The sequence below is a fragment of the Cygnus atratus genome, chromosome 3, assembly GCF_013377495.2.
Source record: "Cygnus atratus isolate AKBS03 ecotype Queensland, Australia chromosome 3, CAtr_DNAZoo_HiC_assembly, whole genome shotgun sequence".
In the NCBI taxonomy this organism is placed as follows: Eukaryota; Metazoa; Chordata; class Aves; order Anseriformes; family Anatidae; genus Cygnus; species Cygnus atratus.
In genome coordinates this window covers 43762659-43780537 of record NC_066364.1, presented here as the reverse complement: position 1 = coordinate 43780537, position 17879 = coordinate 43762659, and the positions used below count along the sequence as shown (strand labels likewise).

The 17879-nt window shown below is 37.6% G+C and overlaps 1 protein-coding gene across 2 annotated transcripts in view; it reads left to right on the top strand.

The window, feature by feature from the left end:
- Nucleotides 1-17879, top strand: part of USP45 (ubiquitin specific peptidase 45) — a 55185-nt gene that overhangs the window by 14926 nt on the left and 22380 nt on the right. For both annotated transcript variants that reach the window (XR_007707939.1, XM_035561713.2), the window contains exons 6-8: nt 6738-6883; nt 8147-8242; nt 10443-10573. Coding sequence is in view for 1 of the 2 variants with exons in the window: in XM_035561713.2 (XP_035417606.1) it covers nt 6738-6883; nt 8147-8242; nt 10443-10573 (373 nt within the window). In the remaining variant the exon portion in view is untranslated. The remainder of the gene's footprint in view (nt 1-6737; nt 6884-8146; nt 8243-10442; nt 10574-17879) is intronic.

Below are 17879 nucleotides of genomic sequence, written 5' to 3'. Positions count from 1 at the left end.
AGGGCCTGCGCCCTTCCAGGCGGGCTGCGGCCCACCTGCTGTCAGCCTGTGCGTGTCTGATCCGCGCTGCGAAGTCAACGGCCCTTGGTCACCATCACTGCTGTTCTTGGGAGCTCTGGGATTAGCTGCCCAAAGATGTTTTGCTGGGCTTTCTTGAGTGGCAAGTGAAAGAGGAAAAAGTAGCTTGCCCGTCACAGTTGGTTGCTTTGGTCCCAGCTACCTACTGCAAGAGGCTGATAAACATCGATGTGTTGATAAATAAATAATAGGTGTGAGCAGAAATTTCCAAACAGTACTGAAGTTCTGTTATTTATTTATTTATTTATTAAGCTAGAATGCCTTTTAAATATTTTTTTAAAATAAGATCTGAAATCAAAGCATAATTTGTGCTGTTGTCCAGAAACAAAGGACACAAAGTATAACAGTGAATATTAACTCTACCATTGACAAATTATTTTTTATTTTCTTTTAAGCATAGCATTTCATTTCATGTTACCATGACGTTTTCAGTATAATTATCATCCTTTAAATTCTTTGTTGGCCTAGATTTTTTAAAAAATATTTTGCATATAAGTCAATAATAAATGACTGATTTTAAACTGGGAAATATGAATTATTAGTTGTCAGTTTTATGCTGCTTGTTTCCCACAACTTACTTTCATTTCTTTAAAATTAATATAATGCTTTTATTCCATTGCTTTTCTGCTTCTTCCTTCAATTAAAAAAAAAAAGCAAACATATTTACTTTATTTTCATACCCAAATGTAGCACTGTAAAAAAGATTTATATCTGGGTTTCTTTCTAATCTAACAACTGGTTGGCATGGTGCTTCATTACAATTCAAATACCATTATGTAGAAACTTCTGCAGAAATGCAGCATGAGCATGGATATAAGTAACGGATGAGAGCTGTTAGGATTTTTTTTTTTTTTGATTCTTGAAAGTGTAGGAGTCATTTAAAGATAAAATAATCAGTTTAAACATGTAAGGGAGGGTTATATAGATTTCCTAATTAATGCATCTTAGAAAATAAACAAAAGCAAAATGCTTGTCATTTGGTACTAATGTGGTGGAATAGTGTGGCAGCAGGATCCCTGCTTTTCACTCAGTCTCTCATAAAGATTCAACTTCACTTCAGCTGTAAAAATGTGCAAATTACATTACTACTACATGACTGACTTTTGTAATTACATTAAGCGATTGAGATAAATCCCAGTGCTGGGTTCCCAAAAGAATGCTTGCAGCTGTGTGATTTTCGCATCTGATCCTATGGTTTGTTGTACCCAGCCATGCCTGCTATTTTTTTTCCTTTTTTTTTTTTCCTCCCCCTTCTCTGTAGAGGAGTCTGTTTGGTTAAGAGGTCATGTTGGGCACAAGATGGAAGAATAAAGCAAGATTGCTTTCTAGGGTGTACCACCCAGAAATTTGTTTTGTGGAAAAGGTTAGCAGGCCATGATGATTTTCACAGAAAGGCAGGTGCAGTATTGTCAGTGTGGCACACTTGTGAGCTTCACATGGACGTAATGCACATGTAGTACACAGGAACCATGCTGAGACATTGCTAGCTGGGTGTCTGCTCATTTGCTGGAGAAAATAAATTGTTTTGTGGTCTTAAAAATGCATATTTTCCTTTATAAAAGCCAAATTAGACATCGTTTGAAGACATAAGATTGCGTAGTGAATTTGTTTATAGAGCAGTTAATTTGTTTATGTGGCAATAGAATGAGAAGGGAGAATATCTGTTCTTAAATTCTGTAGTTAATTTTATTGTTGGGAAGTTCAAGCAGAGGAATGAGATTTTGTTCAGCTGCCCAGCTTTTGCCAATAGGTGAAATTTAGAAACTTGATTTATGGTTTAATATAGCTAATATAAAGGAAAGATTAAAAAATATATGATTTTACAGTACAAGTAATGGGTGTTAACTTGTCTGGAAAAACAGTTTGGATAATTTAAACTTAAGCAAAATAACGCAGAATATGTTGACTATCCAAATCTGAGTTACACTTCAGCAAAAAGATATTTCTCTTTTCAGTCATAAATTTTCTTTCACATTTACTTATTGTTAAAAATAAAAAATAAAAAAAATAGACATTCTTTTGTTTTTACCCGCGGGTTCTTCCCTTTACTGTCTGTGTACTTAACTTGTGAGGTGTAGCACAAGTCATTTGAGCGTAGAGCATCAACACCAAGGGTTGAATAGGTTGCTTTTTCACACTATGCAGATGTGGTTTTTAGTTTGTAACATTCTGACAGAATCATAGAAATAAAGTTGTAGTTTGTAATCTTTAATTTGGTAGGATTGTAGCACCATAAGATAAATCAATCCTTTAAAATGTAAAACTAGTGACCATTTAAGATGAGAACAGTGCTGTTTTTCTGAGGGTTAGCTAGTCATTCTTGTACAGTGTTGGAAAAAAATGAAATTTTTTAAATAAAAAAGGAGTGCCTGACAATTTAGTACCATTTTGTAATATAGCATGATGAGAACTTAGTAAAAGAAAAGAAATCTATTAACCTTGCTTTTGCTATGAAGACCTTCAGCTGAAGTACCTGAGCTCTATTCAATAGAAAATGCTTGACCTTGGAATAAAAGTGCATATTCCTGGAACCTCATTTTTAATTACAAAACAAACAAACAAAAAAAAACAGTCACATTGAAAAGATGAGCAAAAATGCTTACTCCCCCAGCTGAAAGAAAAATTGGATGTCATTGGATGTCATTTTTGCTTACATACCGTCTGCACCCCCAGTCACATTTCAGTTTCAGCAAGGTAGGTATAGAAGACCAGGTACACTGCAAATGTTTGCAGTACTGGCAAAACAAATAGATAGAGAACCAGTAGTAGATTTTTTGAACGTTTTTTGCAAGTGGGTGTGCCAACACTGTTTGCTTTTACACCTGGTCTGGTGACTTCTTGTGATTCACAAACTGAATCATTCTCTGTATAAAGGTAGGGCTGGGACATCTTAGTCACATACCTATACGGCTGGTGCTGTGCAACCATCATGAGCTGACCTCAGAGCCTACAAGGCTACAGCCAAGCAGGAGGAGGTAGAAAAGCTCAAGAAAACATTGATGCGATCTTGTTGTGCATCGCGAGCAGAGCTGTAGCAGAAGAGCAGCCTCTGACTGCTGTGGGTGTTGTGGACAGGGTGTTGCTAGCACTGGGTAGGAAAGGGCAGCGACGGGTGGCATGGCCGAGCACGAGGGCTGTGCTGAAGCACAAATGCAGTTGTGCAAGAGTGCAAGAAGTGAGCACTGAAGAGGGATGTTGTTGTGGGACTGGAGGCAGGTGCTGAAAGGTGGTCAGAGGGGCATCCTTACTCAACTCCCCTGTGGAGAACTGGGAAGATAGTCTTGGCAGGGAGCCCATGGAGCAAGATAGCCTTTGCAAGAGAAAAGGAGGCTGCAGTGATTGAGGCACAGCTTGGGTGAGGGTTTTTCCCACATGACTGGATGAGAAAGGCCACCTTTACAGAAAAACTGCAGAAGGAACTTGCCAGAAAAGTGTACTCTGAATGTGAGACCCCCCCCCCAAATTGTCAAATACACTGTCCAAGTTATAGAGGGACGGGCCTGCATGGGGCTGATGCCCACCCTGTCTGAGAAAGGCAGAGAAGCCAAGGTGAACCATGTTAACTGTGAAAGATGTAATAGTGAGTTACAGACAGAAATTAAGCTATGAATTTAATCATTTCCTTGCTTTTCACCCACCTTGCTCCTGGGAACACTAACAAGAGTTAACTAACAATGTTCCTTTATAACACTTACTGCTACGTGTGGCTGGGTGGCTGGAAGTACTTTTCTCAAAATGCTGTTTGGCCAGGAGTTGTAGGCCCTCATGGATAGCAGTAGATTATAAACATTTTGATAGTCCTTTTGCTAAAATTCGTCTTGTATTTATACTGACTTAAAAGTCACTTTTCATATCCAAAAGCACTGCTGTGAAAATATTACAGAACTGCAGGATTGAGTTGGGAAGAGTCCGAAACAGTTCAGTGCAAATTCACTTAAAAAAATTACGTATTATTCTTTGATTAATAACAGGCTGGTAGCCTTGGGTTAATCTTGCAGAAGGACCCTTCAGCCCCAAGCTGTAAAGTATTAGCTATCGCAGTCATCACCAGCGTCTTCTATTAAGACTGACCAACTCTTCACATGTCAACTAAACATTCAGCTTTAGGCCTGTCTGTCATCTATCCCCAATCTGGGGATGCTGAGCAGAGTTAAATTAAACACTGCTCTCCTTCCTCTGGCTCTGTATTTGTCCTTAAAAGTGTTTGCATAGGGTAAGCTAGAGAGCTGATAGTGGTTGTAATGGCACTTCTGTCAGGATTTTTTCACAAATGCAAAAAAAAATAGTAGGGAAATATCATTTGAAATGAGCTTGTAAAATCTCTTGAAAAATCAAGAGACAATAATTAAAACCTTTGTAATGAAAGGAGGTTCCTAGACTTCTGTAACAACACACAGGCCTTTTCTTAATTTACTGCTACTTCTTCTCCCTGTGCTAATTACTAATTTGCGACAGTCGTATGTCTGGTTCTCATGCTCTGCGTTTTACAACTGCGTATTCACTCAGCTCTTATCACAAAACTGGATGCTTTTGCTTTGTTTTTCCTCCTTCAATAATTTATATGTAAGGCTCAGCAAATGGAGCCTTGCTACTTGTGTGAAGCTGCCATTTAACCATGAAGTGAAATGCTTTTATCGAGTTTGCCCTGCAGATACGGTCCACTGTGGCAATGCTGTCCTTATTTGGTGGCTGTGCAAGGAGAGCCAGGTGGTGCTGCAAAGCGTAGCACAGTGAAGCGTGGACAGATCTGGGTTTGACATTTGTCATCCTGTACTGCTAAAGGGAAGAGAAAAATCTGCTTTTCCATATGCTTATGCTTTAATTTTTGCCTGCAGTTTTGTCCAGATGGCCTTGTGAACATTGTTTACTTTAAGATGCTGTCCCAGATGTTTTTGAATGCCGATGGATAAATGCAACAACTGTGGTATACTAATACACAAATTATTTACACAATTTTGGCTTTTTTTTTTTTTTTAACTCTCTCTTCTCCCCAGCACTTCTCTGTATGGCACACTTTTATGATGGGAAGAAGTCTCCAATTATATTATTAAATTTCTGAGAGTGAGCAGTGCCTTCAAGTTGCAGATACTTGGACCTCTCTTTCTGCTGATAAGATTCTTTTGTAGTTCGTTGTGGATGGAAGTTTCAGATGCTGTAGTATATCCCTTGTAAGCATGTCGAGTAAAAAGTGTTAGTACACATAGCTTGTAAAGCAGTGATTGTTTTAGGGTGTGAGCAGCTCCCAAGCTATTTGTCGTTTATTGCATTGAAAAACTCTTTGCTTTTTCAAAGACAATTTATTCTTTCTTTGCCCTTGTACTGTCTTCATTCTCCACACTAGTGGAATGGAGAATATTTTAAAGCTGCGTAAGCAGTATTACCAAGAACATTTAAAAATATTTTTAAACAGCAAAGCACCTCTCACTGCATTTTGACAAACTCAGATGCAATTTGGAAAAATAATTATGCCTTGGTGGCACTATAGGGTGCAGACAAACTGCGTCAGAGGCTTGTTACAGATAAAATAGATATTTTAATGACTTCTTTTTTATTTAATTATATTTTTTCATCTTCTAAGTAAGAAACTATGCAGGAATGTACATAAAAGAACCTTTTGGCATGAGCCTTTCATTAACGTAAATAGGCTGGTTAGTTATTTCTCAAGAACACTTTAATGAGACTTCAATGTGAAGCTCGTTAGAACAAATATTTGAATTCATATGTCAGGACATAGGTTGCAGCATCACAGTTCTTGGCATCTATTAAGTCCATAACTCGTTTACATTGACATGCATTGTTAATCAATATTTAAGACACTGCAGATGTCAGTAATATTCATATTTAGTCCTGCAACCATGACAATATGAAAGTTGCTAGTAGAATTCCGGGCTAAATATTGTTATCTCAAGTCTTTTCATTACCTCTAGGCTACAAGTTAATGACTGTCTAACTTTGCTGCCCCCATCTATTTAAATAATAAGGGAAATGGGAAAACCCATGGATGTTATACTGGTAGCATATTCCATTGCAGTTTTACCAAATTTTTGTGGTTTAAAATTAAAACAACATTGTTGTATGCATTTGGATTGTGTTAGCAACCCCTCAGGCTGTGACAAAGGGAGGTAGGTGGAGGAGTAAATGTAGCATTTGCGAAAACTTTTAACAACTCCAATTCAGTTACATTGAGCAAGCTGTACAAGACAGTTTAAACAAAGTACAATAATTTATAAAGACTTGCAGCATTCAGTTGGTAAATTCTGGTTACCTCTCCTTAAATGCACCAAGGAGCAGCCTTTGTGTGGTGTCTCTAGTGTGTGTAATGACACTATATATATAAAAAAACTTCCTATTGTTAATAAACTAACAGAATCTGTTTTACTTTATTTATTGCTTAGGTAATTGAAGAAGTTAAAGTCTTATGGGACAATCTAATTGCTGTGGGAGATATTTACTGGTTATGTGTAGCTGGGGGGGAGGATTTTTTCCAGGGATTTAACTGCTAATGTCTCTTGTTTTTTTAAAGACTATGCAGAGCAGCTTAGAGTACCACCAAGGTACCCTTAAGTACATGTCAAAAATTATAAATGTAATCCATGGAAGGACTGAATTGGTTAAACTATACAATTATCTAGTAATGTTAATCTATAGTTTAATTACAGGTTCATCAAAAATCATACGGCTCCGTGAAGAAAACAGTGAAACAAGTGAAATACTGAAAGGCAAAAATTCTGGTAATGGTGCATCAGTTCCAGTTAAAGGAATAAATAATTTAGGAAATACATGCTTTTTTAATGCTGTCATGCAGGTAAGATGGAAAGCTCATACAGTTTTCACTCTATAAATTTCAGAAATACTTAATCTGTATAAACTGTGGCCTTCATAAAAGGTACTGAATGTTACCAGTTTTCATTCTGCTGTCTGGAGGTCCTTTTAAAATGCTTTTCACTTCTGGCTATCCAAGCACTATTTCCTTTTATAACAGAAAAGAGTTCCTGGATCAGTAGCATTTTTCAAAGTACTGAGACAAATGAAAATGTCAAGTATGTTACACACTGCATATGTGTGTGGGTTGTACTCTAGCATATGGTTTTATTTGTAGTTCAGCATTAGGCAGTCATGAGTAATGCATGGTATTTACCATACTGGTGGGTGTGAAAAGTGGTACTTTATGCATAATTTAAATTATCAAGCACCAATGTTGTCTGCACAGTGAGTTGTGATGATTTTAAGCCCCTACAGATGATGCAGCTATAAAAGTACTTTTATTATTTTTTTTTTCTGACCAGACTAAGATAATGAATTATACCAGTGCACTTTTATTGATATGAGCCTATAAATAATCCAACATCCTAAAAATCGCAGCAACCCTACTGGGTTTTATATTGGAACATCCTAATGCCTGCTGGTTGAACAGAGACACCTATATATCTGCAGACAGGAGTGAGCAAATGAGACAAAACTGCTACAAAGGTGTTCTGAACTGTCAGGCTTTACTTAGCATTAATGGTGGTGATGACAAAACTTAGCCACCAAATAGTACGTTTGTAAGGAGTAGCATTACTACAGATTGTTCTCTATGCATACTTAGAGCATTGTAGAAACTGAAGCGATCTGCGGCAAAAGTAACTAAAAATAAAGGGAAAAAAAAAAGCTGAGATGTGTTGAGTTGGTTTCTCTCTTAAATTCAGAGAGGCGATGCTTTAAAGTGTTACAGAGCCCCCATGCTTCCTGGAGGACTATGAGGGAGGCTGCAGAGTTCAGAAGAAACGAATGCTTTCTCATATTAGTGTCTTCACCATCCAAAATAAATAAATGAACTTTGTTATACAACAAAAATAGAAAAGTTATTACCAGGAAGCTATTTTGGAATTACAAAAGCAGAAGTACATACAGTTTTCAAAACAGTCTAAGATTAGTGATAGCTTTTACAAGGATGATACCTGCTTTTTCTAGTGGTCTCATACTATTGAATATGTCTGTTTTCGTCTGTCCCTGAATTGAAAACTAAAGAAAACTGTATAGTTGAAAGATCAGAGTGAGTTTCTTTTTTTTTTCCTTTTTCTTTAAGAACTTGGCACAGACTCATATACTAAATGAACTGATGTATGAGATGAAGGAAAAAGGAACAAAGTTAAAAATCTGTCATACCTCAGACTCCCAATTGGTAAGTGTGCAGTGACAAATACAAATTTGGGCAAACGGGGGAAGAAACGAGACAACGGGAAATCACATCTCTGTTAAAAATACTCTTATTCTCTCATTTGTTTTTATCTCTTTATAGTTTAGCCAGTTTATGATATCCATGAACTCACTCTTATTACAAAGCTAATTATTCAGCCCTGAAGGGGGGGAAATAATCACTTCCTCTCACATTTTATAACATTGAAGTAGCAAATAATACCTGACTTTAAGAAAGAGTGGCTTATTTTTGTTTCCCATTTCATTTCTTCAGTGTGCATACATAATACAGAGAATAGTATTTTTAGCTCTGTAAAGTGTTTATGAAATATTTTATTCCAGTCTGTTCCAGCTCTTCATTGGTGAGGCTTGTAAAATTTACTGCATGCTTCACAGCCAGAGGATTAAACTGAGAGAAACAAAATTCTATTGAAGACTAAATTTCTTGTCCTCAAGTTCATTTGAGGCATATGGGAAAGAAACTAGTTGTTATTATCAAAATAATATGCTGCTGTTCCCAGTCATTTCTAACAGCTTTGGGTTTTCACAATAAGTTGTTACCAAGTGGGGTAAAGATAATACCCTTTTCCCTCTGCTAGCTAATAAGGCAGTTTTCAAATGCTGTTTTTTTGTTGGTTTGTTTGCTTTTTCTTCTTTTTCTGCTCGTTGCTGGGACCTTTCTGGTGATGGTAAGGATTGAGAGGTGGGAGTCTGTTCCAGATACCTCTGAAGTTATAAAGAATTCTGCATGTTGTTGGTAGTGATGTTGATAGCTTCTACAGGCAAGAACAGTGTGAAATTCACTGCACTGTTATCTGTATTACCTCTAATGGCAGTTCTGAACAGCAGCGTGTTTCACTAAGTTATTCCTGAGCCACAACTGAGGTCTGGAGCTTGTTTGTGCCTGGAGGCTTAGGAAGGCAGTGGTACGTTGGTTTATGCTCAATGTGAACCTTGCACAGCCGTAAGGTTGAAAGATTTATTTTCTATTTAATGACAATGCTTACGGTGTAAGATCTTCGGAACGAGGAATGCATTTTCTGGTCTCTGTATGTCAACAGAGGATTAGAGGACTACAGTAGCGTAACTGATAGTAATGGAGAAACTGCTAGCTTCATGCTTGGTAAAGGGTATTTTTCAAGTTTTGATAGTGTATGTAATGTGAATACTTTATATTTGTGTGTATCCACAGAGGTTACGTTTTGTTCAGTTCTGTTGTTTGGAAGAGGCAGTCTCTCTAGTTGTTTGTCTGGAAGCTGTAATCTGTTTTTGTGAGAATCAGATGAGCTAGGAAGTAAGCCCTGTGATGACATATGAACCTGGCTACGCGTAAGGGAGAGCTGGTGATCTTGAAGCACAAGTAGTACTGAAGCAGCTGAGGAGCATCTCCTGATCTAATTCTATGTCAGATGGCCGCTGGCCAGGTCCCTGCAGCCCTGGGGCCTGCTGGGTGGTATGAGCCGCAAACCAGGAGGAGCTGGGTGAGACTAGCACGGCTCCAGTTCCTCCTGCTCCCACCAAAAATGTCTGGCCTGTAGTGGTCTGCTGGCGGCCTCTGCTTGTGAACCACTGCCCGTGCCTTCCCGGCTCGTGGCTCCCGCAGGAGCAGTGGGTGCTCCTGTGGCTGTCGGATGTGTGAGGATTTCGGGATGCAGCTCTCAGCTCAAGGCACACAGGAGTAAGACAGATAATCCAAGAGGTGTGTGATGCAAACTTCCACTTGGCATTTACATTCTGAAAAACAGAATAAGTAAGCTTTCATCACGTGTGTTACTAATTGGTTTCAGAGAAGAAGCAGGAGAAGGTTCCCTTATGGCTAGCTTTGATGTCCCGTAGCCTGGCAAAATAAAAGAACTCCCTGTTTAAAAACTCATCCATATTTCTTACCTTAAGCGTTACTGTATTACACTTTGTTCTAGTATTCATTGACATGCCTGTTTCCAAAATTATTGGTTAACCACCCGTTTGTTCATTGAAAATTGCTAGGTATTGTGGCTATTACTGTTTAATTAATAAGCTTGCTCCTTCACCATTTCAATCATGTAGGTGACTCCAAGCTTTTTTTTAAATAAAACATTCTGAGACTAAAAGTCACATTGTTCTTTTTTGTAAGTATGTTAACCTGAAACAAGACCTGTGTATCACTCATTTTGAAATCTGACGCACAATTTACCTTTGTTTTGAAGGATCCTTTGGTGGTAAACCTCTCCAGCCCTGGACCCTTGACTTCAGCGATGTTCTTGTTCCTTCACAGCATGAGGGAGGCTGGAAGAGGTCCTCTTTCTCCCAAAGTACTGTTCAGCCAGCTTTGTCAAAAGTATGTATTGTCAGCATCTTTTTTTTTTTTTCAGTGATACATTTCTAAATATGCCATGTCTGTTGTGCTTTCTAGTGTGCTGTTAGATTTTTACTGAGCAGCCCAGAAAATGTCTTTGTGTTGTAAAATTGCAGGGTTTCTTGTTGTACTCCAGGGTTGTACCCGTTTTTCGTGAAATGTATGTCTTAGCCCAGAACTGCTATCATGCAGTGGGCTTTCACTTGGGTTTAAGAGGGCAGAAGATGACATAAAACCAAAAGAATAAATACCATAACCTTTCAGGTCTTGTTGGCAGCTGTATATTAGCTTAAAGCTCTGCTAATACTGCAAGACGTGTGTAGATGTTTTGGGAAAAAAAAGTAAGCTTCTAAATGGGAAAGCTCTGCTACGATGTTTGTCCTTGGCATCAATTCAGAGTAAAAAAGGGTATAACAAGTAAGGACTTAAAGCAGTACTGAGAAGGCATATGGCTCCAGATTGCAAAGAGCTTACAAGCCCTAAAGAATTCCGTTTCTTGGTGTGGAAAATGTTTACAGTGGTGCTTTGTAGGTGTCTTCAATTATGATGCAAATAATCTTGCTTTTTAAAACACCTGTGGAAGACCTATTTAAAAGTTGATACAAATATTTAAATATTGCCTTTACAAGTAAAAGAAGCTGTAGAAACGGAGTAAATGGAGGATGTTACAGCTGAGTCTAACATTTTAAAAAAATTGGAAGTTAATAATGCATGTTAATCTATTTGCTCCAGTATTATTAAAAGGAATTGTAAGTGTTTAGCAGCAAGAGAGTTAGGAAAGTTCCAACTTACTACTACAGAGTTCCAGGGTAAAAACCTTGCTGTGCAAGCATGCTATAAAGAAACAGAAACTTTTAGACTAAAGTGAAGACCATTTAATTCTGATACAGAAACCAATTACTACTTTTTCTTCATCCTCAAAATTTAACTTCAGAAACGTAATATATATATATTTTTCTATTGTACTTGACTTCCTTTTGGCTCTTTTGAGCTGTAAAAGGAAATGTGTATAAAAGGTCCTTAGAGTGGTTTTGAATCAGGTGATGCAACAATACTAAATCTCAGATATCTGGTTTTTGTTGTTGTATCTTCATCTTTAAGATAGGCGTATACTTTAGCTACCTGCTAAAAGTTCAACGTTTTTTAAGTGGGCAGCAGACTTTTACTGTTTAGATACGTATCTGTCAGCTTCTACCATCTCTTACTTTCATCCATGCTTCTTACTTCTGTTAGCATTGCAGAACAGACGAAACTGCCAGCGATATTTTTCTGGCTTGTCTTATGTATCAGTGATGAAATGTCAGCCACAACCTGTTAGCATGAAGTTAAGCAATCAGGGACAGTAAGTGGCTGCACAGTTATGACAGAAGGTTTTGGTCTTTTGAGTCTTCTGTTGATGATGACATGGGCAAGACAGAAGGAGAATTTCAGCAAATTCAGCAGTCTGCAGTGGTAGAAGTAGGAGGAGGATGTGGTAGATGTGATAGTTGAAAGACATGAGCTAGGCAGTAAATCCTGTAAGATATATTTACACATATTTTTGTTCTTTACTATGCTTACAGATCTACTGAAAATGTTAGTAAAATTAGGTTAAGAGGACAAAAAAAAATCATTCTGGGTCTTGAACATGCTGCTTGGTTCTAATGGCAAAACTTAAGTGGGGAGGTTAATTGTATTTCGAAACACTTTTAAGTCTATTGTGATTTAGCAAAGCCCATGACTGATCAGTTATTCCATGCAGGTTAACTTGCCTGCTGGGATTTATATTGGAGCAGAGATGCCTGTTTTTTATGTTTGGAGGTTTGCCGACATTATTTTGATGCTGTGGCTAACTGACACTGAAGTGCCTGTACAGAGTGCAAAAATACTTAAAGCTTTTATTGAAACTGCTGTACAAATGTGTACTAAATTACTGATTTCTAGGCAGTACTAGGTGAAATAATTTGAAGAGTACAGTAACAAAAGTGATGAGTATACCTTCTCTACCTGAGTATACCTTCTTTCTAAAAAATGCCACAATCTGTACATCTGCAGATCTAGACAAAAAGATCATGTGTCTCATTTCAACTGCTAATGAAGGATGTTCTGTTCCATTGAATTGACATGAGATCTTTATTTTGTCAGTTCTATTTCCAGCAACTTTCCATTTTCAGATAGAATGGGCTGGCTCTCTACACTCTCTACATACTTAAAACAGGAGAATGGGAGGGTATTGACTTTTAAATATTAGAAGTGTAAAAGCTTCCAGGGAGGTAAAAATTCTAACAACGTCTTTCCTGAAGAGATGAGAGGATGAAAGTGAAAAGGGAAGACAAGTCAGCTAACTCCAGGGGAAAAGGGCACAGGGAAAGACTTCTAACTCAATTGTTTTAGTTTTATGTATTGTACACAGAAGTTTGCTGAGTCCAGTTGCAGCTTGGTTTTTGTTTTTCAGTTTCTTCCCCATCACAGATCTCAAGATCTCACTGTCTGAGTCCCACTACACAGTATGTGACTGTACCTTTCTTCAATAAATAATTTATGAAGCAGATAAGATAGTACAGGATGTACTTGTCTGTGATACCAAGAGTCAGAGTCAATGACCCAGTCCTTCCAGCCCAGTATTTGCCTTTACCGTGACATTATTTTCAGTATTTGCTTGTAGAGCGCAAAACAGGGATGAACGCAGATTAGTCACAAGTATTTAGACTTTTTACTTAATGACTTAATGCTTGGTATCATTACTTTCAAATCCTATTGGGCATCTTACACACATGAATAATTGAAATGTTGAAGCTGTCAGCAAGTGGTATGCTGTATTTCTTTATATACTCACATCCGTCTATTGTTTTGTCTGTTACAGTGTGCTTTCTAGTCAAAAAGTAACACAGTGATTTCTTAATAACGTTTTTCTTATTTATAGCAGGAGGCTGATCCTTTAAAAATGGTTTATTTTTCCTGATGACGTAACTGTGGTATTTATATATAAATTTAAACTTTATCTAGCTATCTAAATCCATCAGGGCAAGCGCTGCTGCGCCTGGAAGCTCGGAGAAGAAAATTGCATTTCAAGCTTTTTATATATCTGTATCTATATATCTCTATTAAATAAATTGGCGTGATGAGGTTTTATTTATTTACTTATTTATTAATCTGGTAGCTGAATGGTTACATATTTTCATAGTGGATCAGCTGACACAAAATATAGTAAAGGTAGCTGTATAATTTTAACACCTGACACTTGCCCTCATTTGCAATTCAATACTGGAATAACTTTTGAATGTGATGTCCGGAGTTGCTTTTTTTTTTTTTTCCCCTTGTAAATTCCAGACTTTACTTGCTTCAGATGTTCCGGTGTAAGTGTGAATACCAGTATTTGAACTGGACATCCTTACTGAAATTGAAAAGTGCTCAGTGAAAGAAAACCTAAGAAGGCAGGGAAGGAAGGAAAAGCAAGAAAGGAGCAGATGATGGCACTTAGGAATGTGGCTAGATGTGGACAGGGCACTTGTAAAGAAAAGGAGCAGGTGCTTCCTTCTTCAGCTGACAGCAATGACAGAGTGGATTCCCACAACCTGTAAGTGAAAACACTCAGGAAGTGGATGCATACTTTCTGCTCAAAAGCAGTAAGAGAACTGGGGCACAGTCCTTTCAACGGCAAGCTGCATCTTTAAGAGTCTAGGGAGACCACCGAGTGAAGTTCATCATCCTGTGTACGAAAGGGTATTTGTGGTGCATTTTTTATATAAAATAACAAAAGAGAAAAAATGATACTGAGTGTTAATTTTATCAAGTGGTGGGGTAGCCAGGTTGAAGAAGAGGAGAAGAAGAAAAGAAATGGATGAGTCTTTCTGTAGCAACTGTTTAGCGTCTGGTACTAATTCATCCACTGTTAATTTTGTTAGTGTTGCAGCTGTCAGATGTTTTGCTAGGACAGATTGTGAGCATAGCTACAGGGCCCTTCTGTTTGTTTTCCACTATTCTGAATATTAGGACTGCAGACTTCTGACTTATCAGGAGACTTAGTGACTAATGCAACATTTATGTATGAAGAGTACATAAATTTTCTTTCCCTTATTTGTTATGATTGAGTATTTTTATTGATGGATGAAAGCTTATATTTGTGTAGCAAGTAAGTCTTCCAAATATAAGTGATTAATCCAAAAAGTAGTTACAGAATGTTAGAAGAGCTGTTTAAAATCTCCACCAAATAATTATTTATAGTGGTACTACATAGCTGTGTTAGCAAGCAGGAAAAAATACTTCCTTAACAAGATTTTATTGATGGTCACAAAATACATACAGGTCTTTATTTATTTATTTATTTTTCCCAAGGGGTATTAATTGCTTCTTATGCAGAGAAAGTACAACTCAAGATGGAGGTTTATGTGGGACTGCCAAAATTGAGATTGTAGGTAGTTGGGACTATTGATTAGTTTTGGAGAGAAACCTGAAAAATGCTTGGAGCATTCCATAATCACTTCTGAGCAGAAATGCTCGGGGGAGACGGGCGATGTTGTACAAGATTTAAGAAGTGAAGGAAACAGGATTTTTCTTGTTAATTAGGAGCCTTTTGATACTTTTCTTTTAAAATAATACTGCTGTAGAGGAAAATCTCTTCTAAAAAAAAGGTTTTCAGCTTCCTTATTTTTCCAGTTTGACTTTTGCCATTTCAAGGTAATGGCAGCTGAACACCAGGTTGATGTTTTTTTGACCAGTTGCCAAGAATTACTTTGGTCCCCCTTCGTGCCTACATGCGTGGTGCTGACAGTGCTGCATTAGGTTCTGGTGCTCTCTGACAGAGGAGACTGAACCGTCTCTTGAGCAGAATTTGAGAGATTGCATCCATCTATTTCAGTTCAGTTTGTCAGTTTCCACAATTTCCAAACAAGTCAACAAAAAACTGAATGGATGAGGTTTACGAATGCAGCATAGCTTAATTTCATAAACAAGTCTTGTGCATTGGCAGGAATCATCTACTCTTGTTCCTGAGCTCTGTGTTCACTTCTTCCAATCAAGAGGAAGAGCTGTACATCATTTTGGACAGCAGAAGTATTTGCAATGTGTGGTGTTGGTGAAGTAGGTAAGCCCTGTTTGTAGGTATAATAAAGAAGTAAAATAGTAATTTTGTTAGGTCCACCAGAGTTGTATCCACAGCTGGAATGTCCACAGTAACCAGAACAGAGCATTACAAGATAAGGCTCCTTCAGAGCTTGAAGGAGAGGTGACAAAGATAGAAACACTTCATGTGAAGAGGGACTTGAATATTAGGAGTTCAGACAGGAGAGGAAATGAAAAGGGAGACGTTACAGCAAGAGAACACAATAAATGATAGAAGATAAATTAGCTATGCTTATTTAACTGCCCTCATAAGAGTTCAAGGAGCTGTCTGTGAAACTGAAGGGCAACAGATTTAGAGCCAGGGGAAAAAATATATATTTATTTAACATTCAATATAACTAACCTGTGGAATTTGCTATCACAGAGCACTGTTGAACATATTATCAAGACTTAAGGGTAGAAAGAAGAATTAGATATCCATATAAAGAGAAAACTTTAAAGGGATACTAGACCTCATGCAGAAAGACCTTTACTTAGCTACCAGCTGGTAGTCAGGAAGAAATACCCAAAGAAGAGGAAAAGATATTTCCATTCCTCAGTAAAAAGAGCCATATTTTCCCTCTGAAGGCCAAGAGGGAAGCGGATCTGTTCCGGCATGTCACCTGTGACGTCCATTGAAAACTACTTTGAACCAGTGCTTTTTGCTCATGTATCAGAGTTCTGGTGCCTTGCAATAAAGTAATGGTGTCTCATTTCCTTTTGGGGAAGATGAGGCAGAAAAAGATGAAGGAAATCATCCAGCATATCAAAAGGAAAGCTAAATCCTGTCTGTTCATGCCATCAAGATGGGACAGGCATGCCTCTTGTTATTTATTAGAGCTGCATGTGGCAAGCCTGTGTTTATTCCTGCCCAGCACCTCACGGTAGCAGAATGTTTAAGTCTCTGTGTCAGGCCTGAGATAAAGATTAGAAAAAGTAAGCAAAACAACTTTTCAGTTAGCTGTTCTTTATTGGCAGTAAAGAGATACTGTACAGTGTCACTGAGAAAGGTAAGTCTTTAGGAATTGCAAAAGGAATTGCTGCAACTTTTATAAAATGACCCTTCACCTATTTATTGGTAACTGATCAGTCTTGAGGAGAGGTTAACATCATCTTCAGAGAGGCAAAATCTCTTCTCTCAGACTGACATTAAGTAAACATTTTACTTTGCTTCTCTGGAATTTACTGCAGTATTAAAGGGGTTCCTCTGCATTTTGCATTACTGGAAAAAAATCCCATAGTATGTTCTGTTTTCTGTTTCCAAGCACTTACTGTTTATAGTTTTCCAAGGTATTAGGATATCTTCTGCTCAAAGATAGTAATTATCAGAAGGATGACATTCAAGAGGATTTTTATTAAAGACAGTCTAGTATGTTAGCTCTGTGCAAAATGATGGAATGAATGTGATTATGTCCAAATTTTGCTCTTAGAGCATAACTTAATTTCCCTTAAATATAAGATGGGAATTAAAAGTTTTAATATTTAGAGGACTTTTTTTTTCCATTAGCAATGTATGTTACTGTGTAGTGTTTATTATTAAAAGCATTATATGAGATAGATCATCATGAGAAATAGTTCTGTAACCGATAGTCAAGCAGTTATAATTTGTCTCCAGATGAGTAGCGAGGAAATAGATAAGAGGCATGTATGTCGATGTCACAGTTGTCCTTCACCACTTATGGCCATTAGCGGGAGTTCAACCTGTTCTGTCATTATACTGCTGACACTGTACAACAGGTTGTATCGCGTTGGCACTGGCTTCCATATGTCAGCACATCTGTGAGCGGTCAACTCAACCAACCATCTTAAAGCCCCCCACTTTTGCCAAGGATCTTGCTTGAAGCATGTTTTCAAGGAGACAAGAGCGCACATCTTTTAGTTGTCAGATTTCTATGTATCAGCATGGATTAATTCTTCCTCCGCCCGCCAGTACTGGTTTATAAATGTAGGAATTCTCCACTAAATGCATTGCATGATACGAAATTCCCTCCCTTACTCCTCTTGTTGTTGTTTTATTTTTCTTTTGTGTCTTTTCCCTGAAAATAAATTTACTAATCTGATTTTTTTTTCTACAGTACATCAGCTACTTAGAATTATGTAGCGTGCTACAGACATGAATGACCAATTAGCTCTATGTTAATGTGTTAGCAATGACATCATTTGTCAGTCAAAATAAATGACTCATACCTTTCATAGCATCTTTACAAGT